Source organism: Athalia rosae, chromosome 1 (assembly GCF_917208135.1).
Source record: "Athalia rosae chromosome 1, iyAthRosa1.1, whole genome shotgun sequence".
Lineage (NCBI taxonomy): Eukaryota > Metazoa > Arthropoda > Insecta > Hymenoptera > Athaliidae > Athalia > Athalia rosae.
Window position 1 is genome coordinate 11,159,640 of NC_064026.1, and position 17,118 is coordinate 11,176,757.

The 17,118-nt window shown below is 40.1% G+C and overlaps 3 protein-coding genes and 1 long non-coding RNA gene across 8 annotated transcripts; 1 reads left to right on the top strand and 3 right to left on the bottom strand.

Moving 5' to 3' along the window:
• Positions 1-31: 31 nt before the first annotated feature.
• On the bottom strand, positions 32-4,690 carry LOC105687193 (kelch-like ECH-associated protein 1B). Of its 3 annotated transcripts, XM_012402635.3 has the most exons (8): positions 3,870-4,690; positions 3,692-3,801; positions 2,804-3,129; positions 2,366-2,530; positions 1,559-2,226; positions 1,221-1,469; positions 845-1,143; positions 32-757 (listed from the first exon to the last, which is right to left on the bottom strand). In XM_012402635.3, the coding sequence occupies exons 3-8, from the start codon at positions 3,113-3,115 to the stop codon at positions 564-566; spliced, it is 1,887 nt and encodes a 628-aa protein (XP_012258058.2). In that variant the 5' UTR covers positions 3,116-3,129; positions 3,692-3,801; positions 3,870-4,690; the 3' UTR covers positions 32-563. The 3 variants fall into 3 exon arrangements, with proteins under 3 accessions (XP_012258058.2, XP_012258057.2, XP_012258059.2); XM_012402634.3 differs by lacking the exon at positions 3,692-3,801; XM_012402636.3 differs by having other exon boundaries at positions 3,692-4,690.
• Positions 4,390-6,155, top strand: LOC125499710. The gene is made up of 2 exons (XR_007276677.1): positions 4,390-4,528; positions 4,684-6,155. It is a non-coding gene; the product is annotated as an uncharacterized LOC125499710 (long non-coding RNA).
• On the bottom strand, positions 6,106-12,467 carry LOC105687222. Of its 3 annotated transcripts, none has more exons than XM_012402685.3 (5): positions 11,447-12,467; positions 9,466-11,346; positions 8,672-9,394; positions 8,537-8,604; positions 6,106-8,410 (listed from the first exon to the last, which is right to left on the bottom strand). In XM_012402685.3, the coding sequence occupies exons 1-5, from the start codon at positions 11,903-11,905 to the stop codon at positions 7,501-7,503; spliced, it is 4,041 nt and encodes a 1,346-aa protein (XP_012258108.2). In that variant the 5' UTR covers positions 11,906-12,467; the 3' UTR covers positions 6,106-7,500. The 3 variants fall into 3 exon arrangements, with proteins under 3 accessions (XP_012258108.2, XP_020708549.2, XP_012258107.2); XM_020852890.2 differs by having other exon boundaries at positions 8,537-8,622; XM_012402684.3 differs by having other exon boundaries at positions 8,537-8,607; positions 11,447-12,466.
• Positions 12,468-12,544: 77 nt separating this feature from the next.
• On the bottom strand, positions 12,545-16,991 carry LOC105687213 (cyclin-G-associated kinase). Its single transcript, XM_012402670.3, has 5 exons — positions 16,729-16,991; positions 16,445-16,506; positions 14,924-16,291; positions 13,069-14,835; positions 12,545-12,950 (listed from the first exon to the last, which is right to left on the bottom strand). Exons 1-5 carry the CDS (start codon positions 16,850-16,852, stop codon positions 12,843-12,845), a joined length of 3,429 nt encoding a protein of 1,142 aa, XP_012258093.2. The 5' UTR covers positions 16,853-16,991; the 3' UTR covers positions 12,545-12,842.
• Positions 16,992-17,118: the final 127 nt, after the last annotated feature.

Below are 17,118 nucleotides of genomic sequence, written 5' to 3' on the forward strand. Positions count from 1 at the left end.
CATTTTGACAAACAATAGAAAGGCGGTAGCATTTTCCTTAAAACTGTAGATTCAGGTTATTTAATTCATCTGTGTGATTCTTTATCCGTATCAACATTGCCAGTGAATTCAGAGCTATTACTGCGTGTACAGCTTCAGGGTTAAAATCTCCTAAAAATGGTGCAAGTTGACCATTCGATGAGATTTAGTTAAGTTTTTGTCAGTAGATATTATGTTATTGTTTAGGTTTTCTCATATTAGCTCAAGTAATGAAGATCGTCCTACCTAATGAATTCACCGTTAAACTATACATGTATAATACTATGTATATGTATATGAAAATAAATTCAAGTCTCCAGTCTATCTTTACTAACTCGTACACGGTTAATTCGAAGCTTTAAATTGAAAAAAAATATATCTTCAAATAATTGACTTACACACTGTGTACTCCCAATAGATTGACTGCTAGTTCTATCAGGAGAAATCTCAACGTAGTCTTTTTTCTGTACATAATAATACAACACTTCATTTACAAATAAATAAGTTGCTTCACATCACCAGGTCACAGTATTTAACACAAAATATCAACGTTTTGCTGGGGTCCCACCTGAGCCAATATGGTGCTCTAAATGTTCGCAATGCAATGGACACTGGTGATAAGAAACTGCACTTGCATGACCGGATCTACCAGACGTCATTGGCTTTCCTTGTTCCCATTGGTCTTTAGCCGGATCGTATATTTCTACTATACTCAAGAAGTTCTGTCCGTCATAGCCTCCTATACAGAAAAAAAAAGAATGGTAGACTTAACAATGAGAACCAAAAGAGTGCATGAGATTGACAAAACAGTGTATACCCTGCTTACCCATAGCATAGAGTTTTCCATCAAGTACGGTGACACTTAAAGCACTTCGTGCGACTGAAACTCTGCTAACATACTCCCAAGTATCGCGTTCTGTGTCATAACGTTCCACCGAACTAAGTTGTCGGGTACCGTCATACCCTCCCACTACATAAATGTACTGCCCGAGACTTGCTACTCCAGACCCAGAGCGGCTACAATGCATAGGAGATACCATGGTCCACTCATCGTTTTCTGGATGGTAACATTCAACCGAACTTAATCTGTGTTCACCGTCGAATCCTCCGATAGCATATAGCAATCTGTGGATCGGATAATGTACAATTTAGTCCAGGACTCGATTAAACGAGCAAAAATTTGTCAGAATTCGTTCTCCTACCGATTGACGACGGCAACTCCAACTCCCAATCGTTTAGTGTGCATCGGTTCAACGCTGGTCCAAATATCTTGTTCTGTATCATAACATTCGACGCTGTTGTGGTATTCTGCACCAGCACTGCCCCCTACGGCATATAACACGCCATCCATTACTGCAACTCCCACCCTATTCCTTGGTACTGACATGGGATTGCATGGTCTCCATTGATCGAGAACTGGATTATATCTGTCCACCCAGTCGCTGTCGTATCTGAAATATAGAAGATAATCTCATTCGAATGATCCAGAATACCATAAATATTGACAGCCATTGGAACTGATTTATTTTCGATCGCTCACCTGCTTCCTGGCGAATTATTTCTACCACCAACGGCATAGAACATGCCCTTCAAAAATGCTCCTCCGAGCCCGGAACGAGGTACAGTCAATCTTGCATGTTGGCTCCAGATTTTGTCATCGGCATTGTATCCTTCTAGGACGTCTAATGAGTGCCTAAGAAATCCCCCCGCAATGTAAATTACTCTTGGTGTGTTAGGGGTTCTTTCTTTAACAACTGGTTTTTTATGTAAAGTCAAGTCTTTGAAAATTTGTGCTAAATATTCGCGGCAGGCAGGCACTTTTTTTAGAACATCACAATTCTTCATTTGTTCCCGGAGAAAACTTGGCGTCAAGTACTGACAGCGAACAGCCTGCAGTATGTGTTCCATCTTGATACCACGTGATTCTTCGTTATATTTCACCCATTTCAACACGGCATTGTACACTTCTCGCTCTTCTTGAACGTTTAACTCGTCCTTTCGAATGAGGCTTATCAACTGAATCGCAGAAAGTTGTAAGAATTCCTCTTCTTGACAAATCCTGTTGAAGTGCTGGACGATGAATTGATTGGCCTTGTGATGCAAATCGTGGCAGCCATGCTGTTCTGCAAAATTTGCAATACCGATTGCATTCGTTGGATCTAATTGTCTCTCGAGGAACACGCAACATGCATCTATGACATTACTGACCTGAAACCCAACATATACGTTACAGTTAAAAGCTCAAAAGATTTTAATAAAGGAAAGATGTTACGAGAGCCATATTATTTGTCGCAACATACGAGTTGCTAAGTGTGTAGTATGAAACATTTACCTAGGTATATCATACCTGGAACATCGTCGCTGCAGGTAATAAAGAGCACACCGTTACCTCAGTGACTCTGATCTGGCCCGTGTACATAAAATACAAAAGTCGAGCCATTGCTGTTGGGCAAACTCCTTGTAGGTTTACTCTGGTCATTTCACTTTCTTTGAGACCTCCTGTAAACATTGCCTAAAATTCGGAGTAATCGAAAATTTAGTTGTCGGAGTGCATATGCAAATCGTGATCCAAAGTTTTGTAAGAATCAATGACAAATGGAAAAGCAAATAAATTGCAAAGTCCAAGATACTAAAATTTTACATCGGGGTAGATACTTTTCCACACACAGTTTAGATGCTTGATAAATTAATGAAGAATTTCTATGATGGGCGATGATCGATACGAGAAGATTACAATTTGCTTGAAATACTTAAGCACGATTGAAAGATAAATATAAAATGATACCTTAAAATAAGGACTTGCTGCAGCCAAAATGACTTTATGTGCATGGAATAATTCTTGTCCCACTTCCAGGACAACGTCGGTAAGCATATGATGACTACGCATCATGAACATCATTTTCATAGCTTCTTTTATATAATTAGCCATGCAAAAAGTCATATCTCCGAGGTCTCCATGTTTTTCATTACCGAGGGTCACAGTAGATTCCTTTTCCTCTGAGGGAGCAGCTGCAGCACCACAATTTTTACCGAATGAAGAAAAATAACTGCTACATTTGGTTCCTTCCATTTCTGAATAATCTTCTTCTCCATCCATCCCGATATCGTCAACTTTGTTTGGAAAAGAGATCAATCAATATAAGCCAAACTATTTCTTGTAGTAATAGCAGACAAGTCGATTCATTTTGGCATGAAAATTATAAATTATAATCCCTAGCGGGAGATATCAATGAGAACGCAATAGACTTCACAAGTTACCCATCGGCGTAATACTGAGCTAACTCGTTCTGAATTTAAACTGACTTAAAGAAAAACATTTTACCAGTCATCTATTATAAATAGAGATAACATAATAATTCAGTTCATACATGGTTTTGTAGTTAATCAAATAATTTGTACCCAGAAAATTATGTAGAGAAAAAGAAAAAAAAAATAATAAGTTACCGAGCTAGAGGTAGAATTATTTTATTTAATTTTACATCGGAGATAACGTTGAATAGGAAAGGTATTAAACAATAATTAAACCTTAGATAAACTTTGAAATTTAACAATGCAATATGTTTAAAAGTTGGAAGATAAAAAAACGATTACAGTCGATTAAAACGTAACGCTGGTATATTTTGAGTTTTTCAGACGAGTAAGAACAAGGTGTTTATAACTATGAAGTATTTACCTCGTGACTAAAAACCGTTGAAGTAATTCTTATATTCTTTGAGGTTATGAAACCACACACACAATTAGAAACACCTAAGCATTTAAAATAACGCTCACAGTTCCAGCAGCCTACAGTTTAATTTATTGTATTAATATCATATGAGTATTGTACAAGAAGAAACAATTTTCCAACTAACCGTCGAGCATGCCCAACAATGTGTATACAGCCCGTGACATTCAACTTCTGTACATTATTGGTTATTTACAAGAACGTCTCATTTACATTTAAATGAGTATGTTTTGTATTAACGGTACACTATAAATTGCAGTAGTATAAATTGACACGACGTTTCGTAAAAGACGCGCACAACTTTATCTAAAAATTTGCACGACGCACATATGGGTATCGAAAGGAGGAAATAAAAAGCATATTTCTAAGTAAAATAATACGTATTAAAAATCTCAAATAATTTTAAGTTACGGGTACGTTGTTGACCATCATCGCGTGTGGCTGTTGAACACCTGAGGGGTCAAATTTCGGCATAGGATGACTTGCTAATTTAAATATGTAGTTATCTTCGACCGCCTTTCCACTGTCATTCATTTAAATATGTAGTTGAAACATACGTTGTATATCGCGTAGAAGGGTAAAATATGTTCGTATTTTTAGACTATATTACATCGAGGTAAAACAAGATGAATAAATGACGTACGGATCCACACCACAATTAAGGATAGCACGATATTATCAACCGATCACTGATATTTTATTTCGCTGGCAGATCAAAATTCCAATGATCAACGAAAGATCAACGACTTTGCCGAATGACTGCGGCCAGGCCAGAGCCAGGCTGTCGTAAGTTTATTTATTGAAAGTCATTCTGACACTGCGTTCTATCAAGGGGAGTCGAAGATCGCTGCGAAAAGCTCTGCTAGGCGTATCAAGTACACAATGATAAGTAATTCTTTTCTCTTTCATTTTTCCTGAACTCATTTCGCTCACTCTTCCAGCTTATAAGTTACATTGTCGCCTCATAAGAATTTCAACGGCGCTTTTTACGCACTCGCATTAACTGATTAATGTTGATGGTGTAGTTTATGAGAATTACAATTCAACGTAAAACAAAAGATTTTATCATCCATCCACACTGATCCGTACAGCAGAAAGAATCGAGGTGTAGACGAAGATTATGCTGCAGATTCTACAACGACTAACTCATCAACATGCGATGTTTATTGGTAATAAATTAGCACGATGAAATGTATGTGTGAGTCATTAACATTAATCCATACGAATTAAGAGTAATAATTATTTGCGACAAATAATCTGATTTCTATCATCGCAACGCTTGTTATTGTCACATCGTTTTTGTTGGGACAGGATTAATCACATGAGATTATAATAAAAAGGAGCAAATAGGATGATTCAATATATAGTCTCAAACTTGAGACAATATAATATTTATTTTATAATAATATGGAGTTTTCATCAACAATAACAGTGTAGTAGTAGGCGTAACAAGAGAGACGAGGTAGGTCACAAGGAACCTAACCTGATGAGCATACGCCAACAAGTCCAAATTAATTTGTAATCGAAATTTGAAAACAATAGAATTCCATGTGCAACCCCTCATATTGTACATACGTACTACTCCGTCAAATGATTCATTTGAATCGAATGAAATAATTTGGCAACTGATTTAATTCCCCCTCTGGCCCCCCACCACTCCAGATAATCAAAAACCGGATAGAATCAAGTTTGGTTCGAAAATTGTAAATTAATTTCAATTCACTAGACACCGTAAGAAGGCAAAGACTTGCTAGCGCACGACAAAGTCAGCCGGGAGACCAACCTTTGATTCAGAATAATTTTTAAGCCAACTATTTACCACGAGGAACAGAGAAGGGTTTTTTTCAAAATCGGTGCGAAGTTGTTCTTCGTCTTTCACCTGATTTAAAAAGGATAGAAGATTAGCGACGTATGTAGCTAAATCACAGATTGATCCCACCTGCTTAAGTATATTACAGCTAAGATTAGTTTAGTAAGTCTATGTTTGATTTCCTTAGGCTCGGGTGACTCTAGACTGGCCCCCTATTATTTGTATTTTGATCACTCTTTAATAAATTGCAATATCAATTGTTAATTCCTCATCTACTGTAAGAATTCAATTTTCGAGTTCGACAGTGCAGTAGTATATCAACAATATTATTCTTATCATCATTACTAATAATACTATTATTATTATTGTTATCGTTATCATTATCGTTATCGTTACTAATATATTTGTTTAATTTTTATTTATTTCGATTTAGTTTTTTTTTCAATTATTCTAACTGCTTTTTTTCTTCTATGTATCTATACATATATTTAAAATTTGCTGCTTTTCAGATTTTGGTTGTTGGGAAAAGTGTGACCGTTCTAATTTTTTTTATCCCAGCGCAGATATGGAAACGACTCAAAAATAATAAAGTAGTGCAGACAATGACCTCTTTAATAATCACCTGTCCGAAATTCCGGCGCGTGTTTTTTTAATTCCTAGCATCACCCTGCGTTCTCCCTATGCTGCATGAGGGCAAACTTGCATCGATGGTATATCTGTAGGAACCTAGTGATTACGACTTTCGAGAGTTTGTTAATAAGTATAATTATAGTCTTTCTAACGATAAACAGTCCAACTAAATATCTAAATATTCTATAATATAATATAGTGAAATTTTCAAATACAATAACGCTAGTAAGTAAAGTATTGGGCGGATACGACTACTCCTAAGGCCTCGCTTATGAATCATTTAAAATTAATTTTTTTAATTTAGTCCCATGCATTCACTCTAATAGTCTAAGATTAGATAGTAGGAGTAAATAAATGTCATTTTTGTCAGATCACAAAGCGATTTATCATCAGATCGTAGAGATAAATTGTTTACTCATTATTCTTCAAAAATTAGTAATGATTTGGCTTTGACGTTATTTGGTCGTCAAATGGTTAATACCAGATCACTTAGAGAAATATTTTATACTCACTAGATGCTATGTAAAGTATCTGAGAATTTTATACTAGAATACTTGTGATTAAAATGAAGTTACAATTTCTCTGGGATGATGTTCTTAATTTCTTTTGTTTTCGTCAACAATTAATTGGCGCAGAAATTATCAGAAATATTTGTGCACGAGTGGTTTGTGGTCGTTACATGCCTAGAGCCTTATATGCGAGCCCCTCCTTCCACAATCACAAGTTTAATTAAAGTGGCAGTATTTAGTTCAATTCATTAAAATCCGTTAAATCGGTACCTCTCAACTTCTGGATTTAGGGTACCTTGAGACGTTATTTTGATTGCGATCATTGTACGATGATTCACTCTCGTAAAATTCCAACCATAAAGCCAATATCAAGTTGAGAAATACCGCAGTAGACAACATTTATTTCCATTGCAATCGAAAGAGAGACTCACCCGGGCCAGCGGTAAATATAGAATTAAAACGCCAACAAGAAAATATCTTAATATTAATATATCGTGTTACTTCACTTATTAGGACATCTCTACTAAATTTTATAGCACTTTTTAATGTAATGTTACCTAAATTATCAATGTACGTAACAACGAATGAACAAACAGAGGTGATCTCCATCATGAAGCACCTCCTGGTTATAAGGTCCACCAAGGCTGTCTAGTTTTTAAGAATGTCGTTATTTTTATTTTTATTTTTTCAGTTTCCTCTACAAATTGACCTATTATTCTGATATTGCTTAAATCAATCGAAGCCCCTCAAAGGCAGGAAGCTTCTAAGCTTTGTGCTTTCAAGTGCGTACGACAAGAGCTCGAAGCCTATCAAGGAGGATGTAAGTCGCGGTGATGAGCCCTGGCACTCAAAATTGCTTTTAATTCAGACTCAAGTTGCTTTTTGGTGCGTTCACTCACCGATCGACCTCCTACTACAGGCTGGACGTTCAGTCTTGGTGATGGCATGTCTATCGAGTGCTTGGCAGTCTCTCGATTCTCATGACTACGTGCTCGTCTTACTGGTTTTTTTGTTCCGGGTATCTCCGGCAGCTTTTTGTCGGGAGCCGACTGCTCTATGATAAGTGTTGTCTCTTGCTCCGGAGCTTTTTCTATTCCGGAAACCACTTCTGCGACGGATGAAATCCTCAGATCAATGTTACTGGAACCCCACTCTCTGGATAACTTTCTACCAATGGCAGAAGTTAATTCGCTGTTCGGCGATAGCAAGGGACTCTTGGACCTCTGATGCCCTCCCGAAGGTGGTGGACGAAGAGTAGCAAATACAGGGAATGATTGACCTCTTTTTGCCGGACTTCGGGAATATCTGGGAGTCGTGGCCCCCCCTCCAAGGGAATCTCCTCTCACTGGTGCCTGAGGCCTTAGATTTGCACTTCCACCCAAATGTGATCCGAGTCTAGGAGGTGGGGACCCACCATCTCCGTGGCTTAGCCTTCGACCAACTGTTTCTAGAGGACTTCTTGCACGGAGGTTCGTGTTGCTCAATGTAAATTCCATCGGTCTCATTGGTGCTTCAAGGCTAATGGGAGACAGCCCCAATCGCGAACTTGATAAATTCGTAGAACTTCTACATTTCTCAGTTCGTTTCGGACTTCTGGGCATTAAAGGGCTTTTGCTGCGGCTTCTTTCTCTTCCTTTGCCAGTTCTTTCTTCTTTCTTTGTGATGCGCCGCGACTCCGCATCCTTGGGCTCGGTTTCGGTTTTTTCTTCTTGTTGAACCCTGCATCACATGAGATATTGTTAGCTACATTGGGTCTACGCCAAGTTTCAACTTGGAAATCTTACGTTAAGAAATCTCTACAGAAATTGTTGCATCTGGAATTCAGTATAATACCTAACTTCTTACCTACGTATCTCCTGTATCATCTCAAAGAACTGGGCTTTACTTTTCCGTCGTCGACGCTGCTCGTGTTCCTTCTGGAACATGGGAACCTTGTACACTGAATAATTATCATAAATCTATGGGAACAGGACAACTCACCCGCTTTACACTCTTCTGGAACAAAGATGTAATTTGTCCTTGTCTCAGGGTATGTACCAATTCCCGAGCTGCATGGTGGGGCGATACCAATTCAACACAATTGATAAATCTGTATAGCTTCTGGGAAAAGAACATCACGTTTCTGCTACGCCAGATTGAACTTCTGGGCCTATGTCTCAGCCTTGGTAAAGTGTATCTATAGAAGAGGTGCTCTCCCGCTAAAATTATGGCTCCGAGAACAACGCCTAGTCCCAAAAGACAAAACACTCCTGCAACAGAAGCTACGCCAAGTGGTCGTGGCTGCCCTCTCACCTCAGGGTCAAGCCCACTGTCCATTCTTTCACTACCACGGATACAGGGCAAGCCTCCATACCACTTCTCCTGCAAAATATCAAGCAGACCATTGCTGGTATAATTTGCTATCGCTCTAGAAATACTCTCCTTCAGTGGATGGCCTTTGGACAATGCTACCGCATAGGTATCCTCGTTAATCGTATCGCCAATCTTTTGCAATCTACAGCCATTATCTGTAGCTCGATAATAATCCAAAATTGGCGTATCCGCTATGAGAATGTCCAGAGTACCATTCCTCAATTTTTCAACCCCCTCTGCCACATCTGACAATGAGTAACGAGCCATGTGTGACCATAATATTTTATTTGCACGCTGCACGTAATATTCCGCTGCCGATGCTCGGGGAGCTCCGACTCTCTGCGACAATAACTGTGACCAGACATCATTGTTATTAGCATAGTATTTGCGGAAATCATACGTAGATAAAGATGATTACTCACACTGCGATCGTGGTAGTTTCTAACAGCTGAATGAAAAAAGAGTCCCGCGATGAGGGCCGCAATGTTAGCAGTGTAAGATGCGACAAAGATGACAGAAAATCCACCCCAAACGTTGATCAAAAATTTATTCGGCCAAGATTTTGGGGCTTTGAAAGCGACCAGATGCCCGCAGAGAAGACCCCACATTACCCAAAGAGCAGATGCGATGGAAAAGTTTTTGCTGCGTTGCCTGCCCCATGGGTTGAGTCCAAAAGGGCTGAACCATTCATAAACAGCAACAGCCATTGCTGTGATGTTGAGCGATGTAAAAACTGCGATCCATAGTTCGGTACTGAACGGCAGCAAAAATGCTAGCAATGGGATCTCTGTACTGATTTGAGGTGCTGCGAGGAAACTGACCCCACTGAAGAAATAGGGTGATGTAAAATCCACCACCTCTGCTCTTTTTGCTGAAACACTCAATGGGGCAAATGCTAACTGAGCCTTGCCTGACATCAGTTCACCCACAATTCCATTCCACTTGTCACTCATTCCAATTCGACTCCCAAATAGACCATCTTGGGCGACATACAATTCGAAACGGAATCCCAGCTCTCGTGCTACTAAAGATAACAAGTCCATACTAAGTCCGTAGCAACACATGGTATAGTTACCATGCCGGCAAGCTATACCCCTTAGACATAAACCTTCTTGTAAGCTTGTTGCCATTGCGAATGGTGGAGAGAGTGCAGTTACAATTCGATATGCAGGAATCCCATCCCCAACTCCGACTTGATCCAGGTAGGCAGGTATTATCCCTCCTCCGGGCCAGATTATAGTGTCAAGTCGAACATCTTTCCCTCCGCCCTTGATAGTACCCACCTTGGTCCATTTTAGCTGAGTCTTATTACCTGGAGTGATTACAGGTTGCAAGTTCAAAAGGTGGAACTCTGACTTGTCCTTAGAAATTTGACGCATGGATTTTCTCAACCTCTTTGTTAGGAGGGCTGAAACATTTTCTCTTTCCTCATTAGATAGGAACTTGGCATCATGACGAGCAAAACATGAGGGGACAAAGTATTCTTTCAATTGAGTATCCCGAATACGGGCTAATCCTTGACGGGTCTCATAAATTGTATGGTCTAATGCCTCAGAAGCTTCTCTCAACATTCTTGTCAGAACTGTATCACCAGTTGTGATTTTCATATTACTTGATCTCAATGCAAGCATTCCCACAGGCATTGGCACTTTTGAATTCAATTCTTTATCATCCACCTTAATATCTTCATGCTCCTTTGCTCTTGTACCCCTTTCCTTACGCTTTATAAGGGGTGGTTCCTCCCGCCATCTGTATTCTTGCAGTCGATGTATGTCATTTGCCAAATTCGGCAGCGTATGCAAATGAATTTCCTCCTTTAATTCAAAATCTGCGTTAAAATCCGTATGTCTCAGGTTATCAATATTTAAATTCACTGTAGAGCGTGCATTATGAGCGATGTTCGAAATAGACAAGCTTGGTTCATTTGGTTTCAATTCCATTTTGAGGTCTAGCCAGAGCCATAAAAATCTTCCTGCAAGCATTCCATACTTGCTGGCTGCAGAAATGACTCTTCGAGCGGTGTTCAAATCACAGGCCATAACCAGGACACCCCCACTGCTGCCTCCTTCTGCGACACGGCGGAGTCTTGTTTTTAGAGTTTGATCATTTGCTGGAAGATGAATCACAGATCTTGGTGTGAGAATAGGTAGATCAGCCAAGAGTAAGTGATTTATAGGAAGCAATGTGATGTCAATCAAAAGTGTGAATGCGTGCCAGTTCGCTTTATGCATTAGAGCTGCTGCCGCTGCACCGACTTCTTCTGCTCCAGTGCCCAAACGACTCTCAAACTTCTCATTTCTTCCCTATGAACATAATTTTCAATTAAAAAAACCGATAGAAAATTGAGCGATTAGGAACCAAAGAATTAATCATGTGAGTCGTCATGAAGGCGATAGTACTAACCTGACGCAGGAAATCTCGATGAGATGATGGTAGCCATAAAGTTGGAATATTTAAAGACGTTGCAGCCTTCATCAAAAATCTTGCCGAAGGTCCTCCTCCTATTACAAGGCTTAGAATGGTTCGACCACCTTCTATAGCTGTACAAAACTTATCCAAAAGCGTCAATGAATATGATAAAGAATCGGTGCTGGTGGGCAGCATCACTTCAACGTAGGAAACTTCCATTTTGCCTTGAGATGAATCCAGTCTTGCCTCGTCCCATGCTTTTTGAATAGTCGTTTTTAATGGATTTTGTGGTTGCGTCAGGCAAATGACAAGTCGCCATGGTAAATACGGTGCCCTGAGTTGTATTTTACTACTGCTTCCTGTCTTTTCAGCATCTGGTGTACACGCAACATAGTTGTTGCCAAAAGCAGCAAACAACAAAAGGAAAAAAAATTGCAAAGAAGAGGCATGCATCTTTCCTTGTTTACGATATGGCAGTATTTTTTCTATCACCCCTAATCAATCCAACTGACGTTGATTTCACAAGGCTTTTGCTTAGCCATACGAAAAATTATTGGGTTCAGCATTATCTCGTTATATTAGTAACAGGCAATTCCTTGTAAAAATGTATTATTCCACGTTCATGTGTGACTATAATTGTAGTAAATCTACCTTTGAGCACAGTTCAGTGATGTCAAATCTGAGGGTGGTATCAACAATGCACTGGGATCACCTTTTAACAATAACATATTAATTATTGATCGGCTTACTGTTACAGTTTCTGTATTTAATAGTGTCCATTTCTTGAGCTGGAAGACAGTCGTCAGTCAATTGTCCTCTTTTAGAAATCTTGCCCTAAGTGTGACAGCCATTTTCGGCCAGCCCCTCCCTTTACAGATTTCCACCCTTATGTCACTAGTACGTTAGCAGATACCAATACTTGTGTAGAAAAGCGTGTATGCACAGGTGGTTGGCTATAGGTATACAAGAATATAAACCTGGTTCAACCCCGACCATGTCTGAATAATAAGGACAGTGATGCTCAGTGATAATAAGAATCAGTGAATAATAAAATTAGAATGGAAATGGGAATTCATGCAGAAATGGTCTGAATACATTTGGAATCTGTTTAATTTACACTGTGATATATACATATTACGTAGTAGATATTTTCAAGAATTATTTCTATCATTATTCGGAGATCGAATAATGGAGTCACTTAGGCAAAGTATATTTTACTGCTTTTTCGTGATTTGCTGTTAAACATTACGGCTATGACTACGATATCATCGGAATGCAGTTAGGAGAATATCTTACAAGTAGCAGAATATCATTAATCCATTCGATTAATCAAGTATCGTAGTTGAGAAGATAAGGAGTAATTATCGATAATTTCTATCGACTTCTATAATTAACTAAACAGATTTTGTTGCGATGCATCATTTTCAAATGTACTCCAAGCATTATTCAGTTCCATAAAGATGAGCTTTGCAATATTTTCATTCGCCGTTCCAGCTTGCTGAAACAGAAATACATTTTCAATTGCAGTGCATACATACATAAAATGTTCCTGTTGAAATAATGTCTACAATCCAATTCTAGTTAACCATGAGCTTAGCTTTCATTCAAATGAATACCTTGTCAGGATGAACCGCAAGGCATGCGCGACGGTATGCCTTTTTAACATCCGCAGCTGAAACGAGCTGATGCATCTCGCATCTCTGCCATCGCTCAGCTTCTGGCCATAGAACAGTATGTAAGGAGCAGAGGAGAGCTCTTAAATTCCCTTTCTTGCCTTCCGTCCACTCACTAATTTTCATCCTTTCTGGATCCATAGTTTTTGCAGCTTCAACTTTACGCATTTCATTTATTGTCTTTGGACTTTCCTTTTCCGTACGCCTGGTACTGAAGAAATTATATCCTTGGCTGCCTAATAAGTCTCCAAACGCATCGCCTCCAGCTTTTGTTGGTTTATTATTAAAAATACCAGCATCGTTTCCTCCAGTATCATTCGAGGATCCTGCTGCAGCCCTTTGTACCCGAGGACTAGAATGCACAGGGGTACCGGCTGCGGCTGGACTCGCAGATTGTGGTGTATTTGAATCTCTAGGGGTACCACTCCAGCTGGAATTCAATCCAGCCCCCAAAGATCCAGCTAAATTTGCAAACGGGTCTTTCATTTGTGCGGCGAAATTGGGAGTGCTAGCGTTTCTCGGGAAATTTTCTTCCGCATTTCCGGTGGTTGCTCCTGGACCAGCCCATCCACCTAAAAGATCCGAATTCACATTCTCCTGGAGTGAATCGAACAGCAAGTCACTTGCAGAAGAGCCACCCTGTTGCGTCTGTTTGAATAACAAATCCTCTGTAGCTGAAGAATGTGTGCTGGTATCAGTTTTCACCACCTCTGGTCTGCTGAAGTCAGCGAATCCCCCAAGCAGGTCAACTGTTGGAGTTTTGTCGTCGCTAGAAAAAATATTCAATTCAGGATTTACCGCTACAGGTGCAGGTGTAGACATCACGGATGCACTAGTATCCGGCATGCCCAAATTCAAAAGATCAGCTTCAAAGAATTTTGGATCCTCAGGCAGAATTTCTTCTTGAGCAAGTGGCTCATAAGTCTCACTGAAATCAGGTGTCTCCACAGGTAATTGAGATGCAGGGATCTTTTCAGGTGTTTCTTCCACTACCGGTATATCTGTTCGGAAATTCTCCAGGGTTTCTTCCATTTCGAGAGTAGAGCCAAAAAGTGGGTCAGGTATGAGCTTGGAATAAGGCTGTTGATCCCAAGGAGCTGAAGGGCCAACAGATTTACCAGAATCATCGGTTACAGCAATGTTTAGTGTGACTTTGAACCTGCCACCTAGATCTGGTGCGTCATCTAAGGTTGGTTTGTCAAATGTCAGAATAGTTTCATCCCGTGAAATATAGCCGGTATGGAACTGTATGGAAGCTATTTTGATACCCATGGCTCTCCCCAACTGTTGACGAGCGTGAAAAATTGCAACAGTGACATCACCTCTGACCGTTGCATCGCCCAGCAATAAAGCAACTTTGCCCTCCATTACGCTAAATAATTTCATATCCTCATATTCTGTACGTCGAGTCGAAAATACTAGCGCTCCTCCACTGTAAATTTCTACGTAAGGACGACAGCCGTCCCGAGCACGAGTGAACATCGGCACTGGCTGCAGTATAAGGCTACGTAATATGACTGGCTTAGAGTGCGGACAGATTCCTCGGGCCAATGATTTCATGTAATTCAGACTTCGGAGTTCCGAGGGTTGCAAAACTGGAGCCTGACAGCGTCGGGTAGTAAATAATGTGATTGTTTCTTCGGTTGATGATAATGCGCCAGAGTACAGGAGCAGTGAGCAAGCGACCACGGCACTCGTGCGATAGCCATCCTAAAGATAAATAGATTATCCAATAAAAATTTGAATCGATAACTCACAAAAAATATTCATGGTGAAAACAGTTTAACCAAAAGCTTACTGTGCAGTATAAGACGACAACATGATTGAAATCTGCATCCAAATATCTATATATGTCTTGACAGAGTTGATAGAGAGCAGAGAGAAGCGGAGTATTAGATTCTGGGGCAGCGAAGACGAAAGAGCAGTCGATATGCTTTCCCGGAAGTCTCGATGCATTTGGTCGTCCTCTTGAAAGATTGTATAATTGGATTCGAGCTGGCGGTGGATGTCTAGCTTGTAGAAAAGCCCTTACATCTTCAACATGATTTGCTCGATATGCGGATTCAATTCCATCGGCTGGATACGGCATGATTAAAATTCGAGATGTCAAATAGCTTGCATCTAATTCTGTTCTTGCCATACTCTGCTGTACTGTTTGCATTACCTTGCTCGAGGTATCCTTTAAATTTTTCAGAATACTACCAGCTCCGCCTCGCAGTGAACTGAATAAACCAGTAGGTGGGGCTGCCACAGACCTGGATGGTATTGGCTGGGCTGGAGGTGGTCTCGAAGGAGGCATAGATGGAGGAGGGGCAGGTCGCGGTGGTGGAGCAACTGGAGGAGGTGATGGCCTGGGCGGTGGTGGAGGTTTAGCTGCAGCAAGGGTTTCAATTTTTGGGGATTCTCTCGGATCGAACCCATTTGATTCGGCGATAGCAGCAAGCCTTTCGAGTAACACAGAAGTTGTAAGTCTCTGGACAGGTGAAGTTTGCAGGCAGCCTTTTATGAGATCATGAAAGCAGGCAAGTCGAGGATTTGGAGGCAGTGGAGGATACCTGGCATTGACTATAGCCAATTTGTTACTATCCGGAAATGGATGTCGTAGAGTAACTAATGCGTAAATTATGCATCCCAGAGCCCAACAATCGACCGGAGGACCTATAGGCTCATTGTTCCATGTATCCATCATTTCTGGTGCTCTATACATAGGAGTTGTATACCTGCCCAGCTGTTCTTCGAGCGCTGAACGTCTCTGGGCGTTCCAAGATGGATCAGGGAGTATTTGTTGTGTACTTACACTTCCAAAATCACATAACTTGATGAGACCATCATTTCCAATCAAGAAGTTTTCCAGTTTTATATCTCGATGAACAATGGGCTCGGATTGAGCATGCATATGATGAACAGCTCTGGTGGCCTGATAAGCGATGCGGCAAATTTGAGCAACAGTTAGAGTATTGGCTGGTATATTTCGCAGAAGATCCGCAACAGTTCCTCCATTGCACATCTCTGTAACTAGTAAGTATTCGCAGCTCTTGTGATCCTCTCGTTCATTTCGGTGAGCGCATAAATATTGGATAACATTAGGATGGCCAGACAACTTTTTCAAAGTATCTATTTCCTGTATGATAATACGATTTGCTTCGTCATCCACGGCAATAAGTTTCTGTTGGTGTAAAACATTAAGAAACTAATTAAACTACGTACATGATACACATATATTTCTTTTAACATTCTTTTATTTTGTTATCATCTTTTTTGTCACATAGAATCAAAACGTGTAATAGCTGAAAAATAAAAAGTGAAAGAGATTTGTTACCTTCAAAGCAAATTCCTGTCCCGTGGCTATGTCCTCGACTACATAGACCAGGGCCCATCCACCTGTCAATGCGAAATTTGACAGATATCAACACAATACCAGGATCGATTTTTTTTTACGTAAACGTAGAGAATGAGAACGCCATTCACAATTGAAAGTATCACGTTGGGTGCGAGAAAAACTGATGAAAGGGATGAAATATTATCGCGACAATGTTATTTCATGTAAACAAAAAATAAAGCAATGACGGAAAGTGGGTGGATTTGACAGACGGATTTGCTTACCCTCGGCAAGTAGCCGTGTCACTCGTAGCTTTACATTGTTGATCTCGATAGTCTGGCCAACGTAATCATCGGAATTTGTTCCACCGTTTAAATAACCAAGGGCTGATCTAAAATAATCCGACATATTTGCCCTTCAGCCCTTCTGACCACCTTAGATAACAGTGGTGCAGACAGCTAATAAAGCCTGTTCTACCATATTGGCTTTCTGACGTCACAGACAACGGTATCGATACAAGATTGGAGTGCTGAAAGTTGGAAGCTTTCTCAAGCGCTTTCTATAGAAAATTCTGCCCGCGTAAACTTAAGCCACTGCTGCCGGACGCGGGCAACGAATTGTTGACCATTATTATGATTGTTATGCAGTCAAAAAACGTAGAGGAAAATCCGTTC